Here is a 12,106-nt window from a genome sequence, read left to right on the forward strand (position 1 = left end):
TCGAATGATATCTTAACTTTGCCTCAGAGAGAATTTTGTAAGGAAATATTTAGGAAAGACATACACTGTTTGATCAGAAGCTTCCGAATACCCCTGTGTAACGCAGAATTAATCAGTAGCTGTCACGAGAAACTGACCCGTCGGTACAAAAGGAGGGTAGGAGTGTTGGGTGGATAGTAGAGAAGCAGTAGGTAGGTTTGGAGAGCTCAGTAAATTCGAACATGGTGTACGCTTCAACTCCTCTAAAGCTACACAAGTGGGTTTCGCAAATGCCTGGACAACGGTACCTGCCGTCACATGAAATGCCAGCAGTGATGTGCGGAGGAGGTGGCTACCCTACTGAACGTAAGAAAACACTAAGTGTGGAGGGATATGAGTACAATATGCACTGAATGCAGTTTGGAGACGATCATTGTTGATATTAGCATGACAACACTCGCTCTCATGAAACAGCATTTACGAGTATGAGACTATGGTTTTGTGGTCAGTAACATGCCCGAAATTGACTGGCCCGCCCAGAGTCCAGGCCCGAGCGCAACGGAAAACTTTTATGATGAATAGACCGCCGCCTTCCGTCCAGACCATAGCATCCTACATCACCAACTTGTTTGGTTTCGGATTTTCATCGAGGATAAATGGTCAGCCTTTCTTCCACAGACACTGAAAAACATCACGGAAAACGTCCCCGGCAAAGTTCAAGCATTTATAAAGTAGAAGAATGGGCACACTCCATATTAATGTCTGTTAATAGGTGTCAGGACGCTAAAAAAATGTTCAAATGTATGTGAAATGTTATGGGACTTAACTGCTAAGGTCATCAGTCCCTAAGCTTACACACTACGTAACCTAAATTATTCTAAGGACAAACACACACACCCATGCCCGAGGGAGGACTCGAATCTCCGCCGGGATCAGCCGCACAGTCCATGACTGCAGCGACTTAGACCGCTCGGCTAATCTGTCAGGATACTTTTTATCAGATAGTGTATTGGGTTTCAGTCAGGCTGTGGAAATTTGCTGCCCTAGGTCAGTTTGACGGAGATATATGAAAATTAAAAAAAAAATTCATAAACGATTAAAATCCAGGATGTAAACATGTCAATGAGAACAATCGCTGAAGACATTGCTCTCACAGAATATGGGGGGGGGGGGGGGGGGGGGCGAGGATTAAGGAACTGTTGAATGGAATGAACGGCCTATTGAGCATAGTACATGAATTGAGAATAAACCGCACAAAGATAAAAGTAATGAGGAGTAGGATAAATGAGATTAAAGATACACTTAACAATGATATTGACGACCACGAAGCAGATGAAGTGGAAGAAATCTGTTGTCTTGGAAGCAAAGTAACACACGATAGATGAATCCAGGAGGACATAAAAGGCAGGCTGGCACAGGAAAAGAGAGGATTACTGGCCAAAAGAAGTCTGCTAATATCGAATATCGGTCTTAATTTCAAGAATAAACTTCTGATTATAGACGTTTGGCGCAAACCATTGTGGCCAAGTGATTCGAGGACTGTGGGCTAAACTGGAAGAGAAGGAAAGCGAAGTGTTTGCGATGTAGTGCTGTAGAATGTTGAGGAAAACTAGGTAAGCTTACAAGATAAGAAATGAGTTGGATGTCCATAGCATCGCCGAAGAAAGGAACATGTGGAGAGCACTTGAAGTATGGAATAATTTCCATGTTACTATACGGGACTACAGAGAGTAAAATCTGTGGGGGAAGTGTTTGGATCATACACTCTAAGACTATAAAAAAAAGGAACCGACACACCAAGAATCAATTACCCGAATGGGGCGGAAATCGGTAAATATGACGCAAATGTGCAGACAAACAAATCATTACAGTTTCAGAAAAACTGGATGATTTATTCAAGGGAAAGAGCTTCACAAATTGAGCAAGTTAATAACGTATTGCTCCGCTTACGGCCCTTATTCAAGCAGTAATACATCTTGGCACTGATTGAGAGAGTCGTTTGATGTCTTTCTGTGGGACATGCTGCCAAATTCTGTCCCATTGGCGGTTTCGGTTGTAGAGGGCCCTGTTCATGTTGTTGTTGTTGTTGTTGTTGTTGTGGTGGTGGTGGTCTTCAGTCCTGAGACTGGTTTGATGCAGCTCTCCATGCTACTCTATCGTGTGAAAGCTGCTTCATCTCCCAGTACTGACTGCAACCTACATCCCTCTGAATCTGCTTAGTGTATTCATCTCTTGGTCTCCGTCTACGATTTTTACCCTCCACGCTGCCCTCCAGTGCTAAATTTGTGATCCCTTGATGCCTCAGAACATATCCTACCAACCGGTCCCTTCTTGTCAAGTTGTGCCACAAACTCCTCCACAATTCTATTCAACACCTCCTCATTAGTTATGTGATCTACCTATCTAATCTTCAGCATTCTTCTGTAGCACCACATTTCGAAAGCTTTTATTCATTTCTTGTCCAAACTATTTATCGTCCATGTTTCACTTCCATACATGGCTACACTCCTTAAAAATACTTTCAGAAACGACTTCCTGACACTTACATCCATACTCGATATTAACAAATTTCTCTTCTTCAGAAACGCTTTCGTTGCCGTTGCCAGTCTACTTTTTATATCCTCTCTACGTCGACCATCATCAGTTACTTTGCACCCCAAATAGCAAAACTCTTTTATTAGTTTAAGTGTCTCATTTCCTAATCTAATTCCCTCAGCATCACCTGAGTTAATTCGACTACATTCCATTATCCTAGTTTTTCTTTTGTTGTTGTTCATCTTATATCCTCGTTTCAAGACACTGTCCATTCCGTTCAACTGCTCTTCGAAGTCCTTTGCTGCCTCTGACAGAATTACAATGTCATCTGCGAACCTCAAAGTTTTTATTTCTTCTCCACAGATTTTAATGCCTACTTCGAATTTTTCTTTTGTTTCCTTTACTGATTGGTCAATATACAGATTGAATAACATCGGGGAGAGGCTAGAGCCCTGTCTCACTCCCTTAACAACCACTGCTTCCCTTTCATGCCCCTCGACTCTTATAACTGCAATCTCGTTTCTGTACAAATTGTAAATAACCTTTCGCTCCCTGTATTTTACCCGTGCCACCCTTAGAATTTGAAAGAGAGTATTCCTGTCAACATTGTCAAAAGCTTGCCCTGCTCATAAAGTTCCAAATGTTCTCAATTGGCGAGAGATCCTACAACGGTAGGATTTCGCAAGCACAATGACAAGCATTAGAAACTTCCGTAGTGTACATGTCTTACTGACATATAAGCCCAGGATATCTTCCCATGAAGCGCAACAAAATGGGGAATAGTATATTATAGACGTACCGTTTGTTCCGAGGGTGCCGGGGACGATAACCAAGGGGGTCCAGCTACGCAAGGAAGTGGCACTCCAAACTATTAGTCATGGTTGTCGGGCTGTATGGCGTGCGACATTCAGGTTAGTGTCCCAGCGCTGTCTAAGGGGTGTCCAGTCACGTCTTCGTCCTGGAATCTCATTAACTGAAGTGGAATTGCTTTCGGTGATGAGTTACACTTCGAACTGAGCCCCGATGACGTGTAGTATGTCGACGATATTCTACGCCCTGTTTTGTTGCCTTTCGTGGGAAGCCCTCTTGGGCTCACATTTCAGCAAGGTAATGCCCGTCCGTACATGGCGAGAGATTCTACTGGTTGTCTTCGAGCTTGCTAAACCAACCTTGGCCAGCAAGGTCACAAGATTTCTCCTCAATTGAGAACGTTTGAAGGATTATGGGCAGATGCCTCCAGCTAGCTCGAGATTTTGACGACCTAAGGGCCAGTTGCACAGAATAGCCCTCAGGAGGACATAGCAATCAATGCCAAGCCGAATAGCTGCTTGCGTTAAGGACCAGAGGTGGGCCAGCGTGTTATTACGCCATCCAATTTGTATAGCTCTTTCTTTTGAATAGATCATTCATTTTTTATTGTAATCATTTGTTTGTTTGTAAATGTACATCGCAGCTATCGATTTCCGTCCCATTCCATTAATTCCTTCGAGGTGCGTATTTTTTTGTCTGAGAGTGTTTTCAATAAATAATGATATGATATGACATGATTACGAAGTCTTTCACGACGGAGTCCTTGCATAAAAAGTTCTCGGTTTACTTGCCGCGTCAAATTTGGATCAAATACCAAGCTTTCGGTGACTACTTCCGTCGTCTTCGTCAGGGGTAAAATTGACTGTCGTGGACCGGCGAGGTTTCCGCTTTTATAAGCAGTGGACCGCTTCTCATTGGCTGGATGACGTCACGGTGAAAACGGCGCGTACCGAGATGGCGGCCTCTATATCTATAGATTTTGTTTGTGCGCTTTATCCAGCGTTGCTTGCAGCGCCATCCATCGCAACAGACGGTATCAATTGCGCGCTTCCATGCATTGCTGAGTGCGTAAGTGGAGTCTCTGTTGAAATTATTTTCACAGAGTCTGATTTCAACTGCTTCCCTAATGACAGAGTCCCAATAGTTAGAAGCGTGAGAAAGTAGTCTTGTTTCATCAAATAAAATCTTATGTTTATTTAACAAACTGTGCTCAGCCACTGCTTATTTTTCTAGATACCGGTATTGCAGGTGACGCTGTTTTTCCACACAGTTGTTGCCCTCCAATCCTCGAACGCCATGCGCTTCACCTTCCGCATCCGCTTTCCGTCCCCCACGCGCATCCTCTACGGCCTCATCCCATTCCCCCACCTTCTCCTTTTCCTTGAACACATCTGCACACTATATATTGTCCGGCGCTTTGATCCCCCTCACCCCCTGGTGTCTCCATTCCTCTCCACCCCCAACCAGTTGCCGCGCCTTTATCATTGTGTCCCAATCTCTCTCCATCTCCACAACCTTCATCTCCTTTCCCAACGCCCACCGTCTACCCCTCCCGGATGATGAGCTTTGCTCAGACATCAACCCTTCCTACCAACGCTAACCCCATCTTCCTGCCTCCTCCTCAGGGCTCCCTCTCCTCCCCCTCCCTCCTCCTGAGCGGCTTCCCCCTCCTACTCCCCCTCCATCTCGTTTGCCTCCTTCAGTGTCTCTGCACTCCCTCCTGCCCTGTCTTCCCTCTTCATCTTCCGCCCCTTGTGTCTCCTGCCTCTTCGTGTACCCATTGATGCCCCTCCTCTCTTCATCCCGCCGCTTCCCCTGCTGCCCCTTGCTCTCCCCTCCTTTTCCATCCTCTATGCCCTTTCCCTCGGCAGATCCCGCCTGGCAGTTTTATTCTTTGTCGTGTGTGCTCCAAGTGGGTTTTAAGTGTGTTGTTCCATAGTGTTTTTACTACTGTGGCCGACTTTTAACGTGTGCATGTCCATTCAGTGTCTTCTCTGAGTTTTGAAGAATCGCCAACTGTGTTTTTTAGCTTCCTGGTGACATTTTTTTAACTGTCCTCCATTAACATCTCCATGTTAGTCTCTATTTTTTACCTCCATTTTCCCCCGTTATTCTGTTTTAAGTTCCCCTTTATCACCTTATGTATGTAACATTTTATTCTTATTTTAAGTTGTCTTGTCATTGGGCAGAAGAGCGGCGGATTGTGCCGCTGATACCAGGCAGGGGAATGAAATCACAATAAAGAAAAAAAAAAAAACGGTCCACGACAGTCAATTTTACCCCTGACGAAGATGACGGAGGTAGTCATCGAAAGCTTGGGATTTGATCCAAATCTGATGCGGCAAGAAAACCGAGAACTTTTTATGCAACAAGTAATGATGTCTGGCCGCATCGGACCGCCCTGTAGCCTCGGTCCCGGTGCAGGCGGCAGTGTCGGGGCTCACCTTGAAGTCGTCGTGGGCGGGCGCGCCCTCGGTGTGCACGTAGCGGACGAGCCCGCGCGCCAGCTGGTGGTTGGTGAAGTGGTCCACGTTGACCCACTGCGACGGAGTGGAGGAGGGCCCGTCGGCGCCCGCGCCGCGCAGCCGCTGCACGTGGCCGAACTGCGGCGGACGCACCACCTCGTAGCGCACGTCCAGGCTGGGGTCGTCCGCGTTCACCGCGAAAGACAGGTTCCCCGGCTGCAGCCGCGCCCACGTCCTGCACAGCCCCACAGCGGGAACCAGAGTTTCATACAGCGAGCAAGTGTGTTTGGCAATTCTGGCTCTGGCAGCCATCAACTTTTTTTCCAATTTCTCACTTTTCATTTGAGCAAAGATACAGTAGCTGACGGATAACGTCAGCGAAGTGAGGAACGAACACCATATAGTACTACAACTACACTTGTCGTGAGAAACTGCGCCAACAGAATAGTCTTGTAACCTCATTGGCTACTGTAATCTAAGATGTAAGGATTACCATCAAGCCCGCGTCTACATCATGAACCACATTTCATTCGCTGACTAGTTTGCTGCCACGAAGTTGTCTCCTGTGCCAAACTTTTCATCGCAGAGCAGCAATTGTAACCTACATCCTTAATAATTATTTACTGGATGTATTCCAGTCTCTGACGTCCTGTACATCTACATCTAAATCTACATCCATACTCCGCAAGCCACCTGACGGCGTGTGGCGGAGGGTACCTTGAGTACCTCTATCGGTTCTCCCTTCTATTCCAGTCTCGTATTGTTCGTGGAAAGAAGGATTGTCGGTATGTCTCTGTGTGGGCTCTAATCTCTCTGATTTTATCCTCACGGTCTCTTCGCGAGATATACGTAGGAGGGAGCAATATACTGCTTGACTCCTCGGTGAAGGTATGTTCTCGAAACTTCAACAAAAGCCCGTACCGAGCTACTGAGCCTCTCTCCTGCAGAGTTTTCCATTGGAGTTTATCTATCATCTCCGTAACGCTTTCGCGATTACTAAATGATCCAGCAACGAAGCGCACTGCTTTCCGTTGGATCTTCTCTATCTCTTCTATCAACCCTACCTGGTACGGATCCCACACCTGTGAGCAGTATTCAAGCAGTGGGCGAACAAGCGTACTGTAACCTACTTCCTTTGTTTTCGGATTGCATTTCCTTAGGATTCTTCGAATGAATCTCAGTTGTTATCTCCTGGAGTCCCCTCTACTACCATAGAAGTCTTTCTATGATGTCTTAACACATGTCCTATCATTTTGTCCCTTCACCTTGTCAGTCTTTTCCTCTCCTATTCAGCCGACCGGAATGGCCAAGCAGTTCTAGGCGCTGCAGTCTGGAACCGCGCGGCGCTACGGCCGCACGTTCGAATCCTGCCTCGGGCATGGATGTCTGTGATGTCCTTAGGTTAGTTAGGTTTAAGTAGTTCTAAGTTATAGGGGACTGATGACCTCAGAAGTTAAGTCCCATAGTGCTCAGAGCCATTTGAACCATTTGAACCTCTCCTATTCAGCGCAGAACGTCATCATTCCTTACCTTAACTGTCCACCTAATTCTCAACATCCTTCTTTAGCACCACATCGCAAAGGGTTCTATTTTTCCCACAGTCCATGTTTCTCCACCATACAATGCTGTGCTCCAAACGTACACTCTCAAAAATTTCTTCCTCAAATTGAGACATATTTTTGATATTAGTAAACCTCCCTTCGCCAGGAATGCTCTATTTGCTAGTGCTAGGCTGCTTTTTATGTCTTTGACTAATGCGTCTTGGATTATTTTGCTGCCTAGGTAGCAGGATAACTTACGTTCGCCTACATCGCGAACTCCAATTGTGATGTCAGGCTTCTCACTGTACTCATTTCTGCTACTTCTCCTTACTTCGCCTTTCGTATGTCCTCCTTGCTTCGTCTATTACGAGTTACTTTGCTTCCCAAGTTGCAGATTTCTTCCACTTCACCCTCTTCGTAGTCGCCAATATTGGGATTAAGTTTATCGTTATTCTGATTTTCCCTACTCCTCATTAATTTTGTCTTTTTTCTGTTTATTCTCAATTCACTTGGTGTACTCATTACACTTCTCATTCTTTTCAACACATCCCTGTTCGCTTTCATTGAGTGTAATGATGTCATCAGTAAATCTTACCACTGACACACTTCACTCTGAATTTTAATTCCACTCTTCAGCTTTTCCTTTATTTTCGTCATTGCGCCTTAGAAGCATGGACGGAAACTTAGGGGCAGGAGACTACATCCCTGTCTTACACTCCTTTCAACTGAGCACTTCGTTCTTGGTCTTCCAGTCGTAATGTTAAAACTAATCATTACTACAGCGTAATTCAGATTTTGTTTATAATTTTAGGGGAGAACCTCTCAATACTTTGTCGTGAATATTTTGGTAGCGAGACAGAGACGAATAACTTCGTGTGTCATCGACATCACGATGAATGACCCACCTGCTATGTGTTTCATGCTACGAAGTTCAAATGGTTCAAATGGCTCTGAGCACTATGGGACTTAACTGCTCAGGTCATCAGTCCCCTAGAACTTAGAACTAGTTAAACCTAAGGGCATGACACACATCCATGCCCGAGGCAGGATTCGAACCTGCGACCGTAGCGGTTGCGCGGTTCCAGACTGTAACGCCTAGAACCGCTCGGCCACTCCGCCCGGCGCTACGAAGTTCAGTCTTTACTAGAGGGCCTAGCAAGCCTTGCAAGTAGAAGGAATGAGCAGTAAGAACAAAGGGATGGCAGAGAGCGCCCTTCCCTTCCTCTTCAGTTAAGGAATTACATAGGCAGGAAAGAAAACTGTCTACTAAAGTTTAGACAGTGTACAGATACTGGAGGACCTCTGTATTTATGCACACCAACTGAAATCTCTGGAAGAACTTGTAACGTTACCATCCGTTTTGGATGCCTTCTTTGGATGATCTCCTTCTATCGCTAATTTCCTGTTGGTTACTTAGTGCTTTAAACAGTTATTAAGTAAATTTGCAGAACACTTCCAAACCTTATTTTTCAGTTTTTCATATTTATTGATACTAAACGCAGTAGCTTGTAACTTTGGTGGATATAATAACACACGTCAGCGACTCACATAATCCGCTTGTGACCCAGTGAGTGGCAACACAGATAGTTAACACGGTAATTGTGTTCTTTCAGTGCTAGACGACTACCGAACAATAAATACTCACTGACCTGAAACTGGTGTATGAATTTACGTATCGACTACCTGTTGAAAGACGCACCATATGGAGGAATTACAAAATGCTGAAACACTCAGTAATTACATACTCAATGAAAATACAAAAGACGAGAAAAAAGGTAATACACATACACGGTATTTGGTTTAATTGTAAACTGTATAATGAAAACATGTTAAAAATGGTAGGTACTACTTGATGATAGGGACGTTATAACGTGCACTTCGAATTCCAAAGCCCATTTTCTGGGAAGTTAAATTTTGTAATTGCAATATTTTGTTAACTAACGCGTTACTTTTGCGAAAAGTATACATTTAAAAAAAACTGATAATGGAAGGACTACTTATTAGTGTTCCAACATTCTGGAATACAACGACTTTGACTAGGAATAACTATTTAAGTATCTAAGTTTCCGAAAAAGTAAAATGAGAAGGAGAGCTTTTAAATATGGTATGTTAATCTAAAAACAAATAATTATCATGAGGATAGAATGCTGTGGAGGACATGGTCGTAGTGACGCGTAAATTTAAACCATTTCATCAAAGAAAAGAGTAAAAGAACGCTTTCTTTCTAAAGATAAATTGAATATTACGTTTGTCTTCACACAAAAACTAACCTAAGAAAGAATCTAGTACACTGATACAGATTGCTTTTGGCAACTGATATCAGGCTTCCGAGGCAAAAAAGTGCACCATAAATTTAGAAAGAAAGACCTAGCTTCTGAAACCAGCGACAGCACAGCAAACAAGAATGAGATCATAATGCTAAAAACAGATATACAACCACGATCCATAATGGACCAATTTCTAATAAGATTGAACAATGCTTCCTGAAAACGGACGTTAAGGTCGGTTTTCAGACAACCGAATAGATAAAAAACTGGATAAATTTAGAAATTTGGGGCGAACACAATAATGTGTAACGGCTGTGACCGCTATTATTTCGGCTGAACTGGTCGTTCATTTGACATTCGGTTTAGGAAACACTTGTACACTCAACAAAGAAACAGCTTTCGATATGCAGAAGCATGCAATACGAGACACTACTCGCGGAACGTAAGTATTACACAATGTGCCTAAGGGAAGCAGGTTACTTTTGTTAAAGAAATTGGAAATTTATAACAGTAGGAAGGGCGCGTAAGATCGTATATTAAACGAACAAACTCAATTTAGTGAGAACTATTATTTTAGTGTCGATGATGAGATATTCTAACTGGCGGCGATCATAGCAAGAGAGGCAGGGTGAGAGCGGCAGCCCGAAAGCCATGGGCTACAAATCCCCTCCATCGAACGGCGCATGCAAACTCAACAACGGTTCTGCCTGCGGTCGCGTCATCCATGAGGGCGTGTCGTCCTCACTAATTGCATTTAATATTAAATATACTATACTAATTGTTCCATGTTGTGTACTGACGAATAAATTTGTTAATTTAAATAGTTTTGCTTATGAATGACGATGATTTATGTCGCGTGATAAATTACAACATTTGTTTGCTTCATCTATTTTTGACCACACGACATTTTTAATATTGTTAAATTACATATTCTTTATCCTTTGCAATATGCACTGACACAGATTTAAACTTTTTTCTCTTTAAAAAAAGGTGGAAAAGAAAAATCTTTTCTCTCGCTTATCGTTTATATACCAAAACGCCAACTACCTGCACTCCTGTAACTAACTCGCATTTTTCATTTAAATACAAGTCAGTATTGCTGAAACTATGAGTAGGTGGTAGGGGGTGGGAATCACACTTCACCCAGTGTACGTGTATATCTTTACTGTTTTGACAAGTTAACCAGTGTGGCGATGTAGTATATACATTTTATGATTTACTTTTCACTTAAAGTACAGCTTACATGGGATGTTTCACTGTGAATATTTTACAATTATGGAGAATCATATTAGTTTTATGCGCGGTTAACAAAACGCAAACATTTGTGACTTACTTCTACCTTTTCAGAGACAAATTTCTACTTGCAGTTACTGACTGTTACGAAAGTATTATATACGGACGTTTCTGTGTATACGATTTTTTTTACGATGATGTACGGGCTTTTTCTTTCAGTTGCTGTCACATATAGAACGATTCGTTCAACGAAATAGTATTTCCTCTAATTAACTATTTATTTTTCGTATTTGTTGCCACAACATAATATCCCCCCATGAACCATGGACCTTGCCGTTGGTGGGGAGGCTTGCGTCCCTCAGTGATACAGATGGCCGTACCGTAGGTGCAACCACAACGGAGGGGTATCTGTTGAGAGGCCAGACAAACATGTTGTTCCTGAAGAGGGGCAGCAGCCTTTTCAGTAGTTGCAGGGGCAACAGTCTGGATGATTGACTGATCTGGCCTTGTAACATTAACCAAAACGGCCTTGCTGTGCTGGTACTGCGAACGGCTGAAAGCAACGGGAAACTGCAGCCGTATTTTTTCCCGAGGACATGCAGCTTTACTGTATGATTAAATGATGATGGCGTCCTCTTATGTAAAATATTCCGGAGGTAAAATAGTCCCCCATTCGGATCTCCGGGCGGGGACTACTCAGGAGGACGTCGTTAGCAATATAATAACTAGGAAATGAGACACTTACAGTAGTAAAGGAGTTTTGCTGTTTAGGGAGTAAAATAACTGATGATGGTCGAAGTAGAGAGGATATAAAATGTAGATTGGCAATGGCAAGGAAATCGTTTCTGAAGAAGAGAAATTTGTTAACATCGAGTATAGATTTAAGCGTCAGGAAGTCGTTTCTGAAAGTATTTGTATGGAGTGTAGCAATGTATGGAAGTGAAACATGGACGATAAATAGTTCGGACAGGAGGAGAATAGAAGCTTTCGAAATGTGGTGCTACAGAAGAATGCTGAAGATTAGATGGGTAGATCACATAACCAATGAGGAGGTATTGAATAGAATTGTGGAGGAGTTTGTGGCACATCTTGACGAGAAGAAGGGACCGGTTGGTAGGACATGTTCTGAGGCATCAAGGGATCAGAAATTTAGCATTGGAGGGCAGCGTGGAGGGTAAAAATCGTAGAGGGAGACCAAGAGATGAATACACTAAGCAGATTCAGAAGGATGTAGGTTGCAGTAGGTACTGGGAGATGAAGAAGCTTGCACAGGATA

General features: G+C 43.5%; 1 protein-coding gene across 1 annotated transcript in view; it reads right to left on the bottom strand.

Annotated features, from left to right (window-relative positions):
• The window catches only part of LOC126260360 (chondroitin sulfate proteoglycan 4), a 577,728-nt gene that overhangs the window by 238,747 nt on the left and 326,875 nt on the right, over positions 1 to 12,106 (bottom strand). Inside the window, exon 9 of the mRNA XM_049957687.1 lies at positions 5,769 to 6,024. Coding sequence (XP_049813644.1) covers positions 5,769 to 6,024 — 256 coding nt within the window. The remainder of the gene's footprint in view (positions 1 to 5,768; positions 6,025 to 12,106) is intronic.

Source organism: Schistocerca nitens, chromosome 5 (genome assembly GCF_023898315.1).
Source record: "Schistocerca nitens isolate TAMUIC-IGC-003100 chromosome 5, iqSchNite1.1, whole genome shotgun sequence".
Classification (NCBI taxonomy): Eukaryota; Metazoa; Arthropoda; class Insecta; order Orthoptera; family Acrididae; genus Schistocerca; species Schistocerca nitens.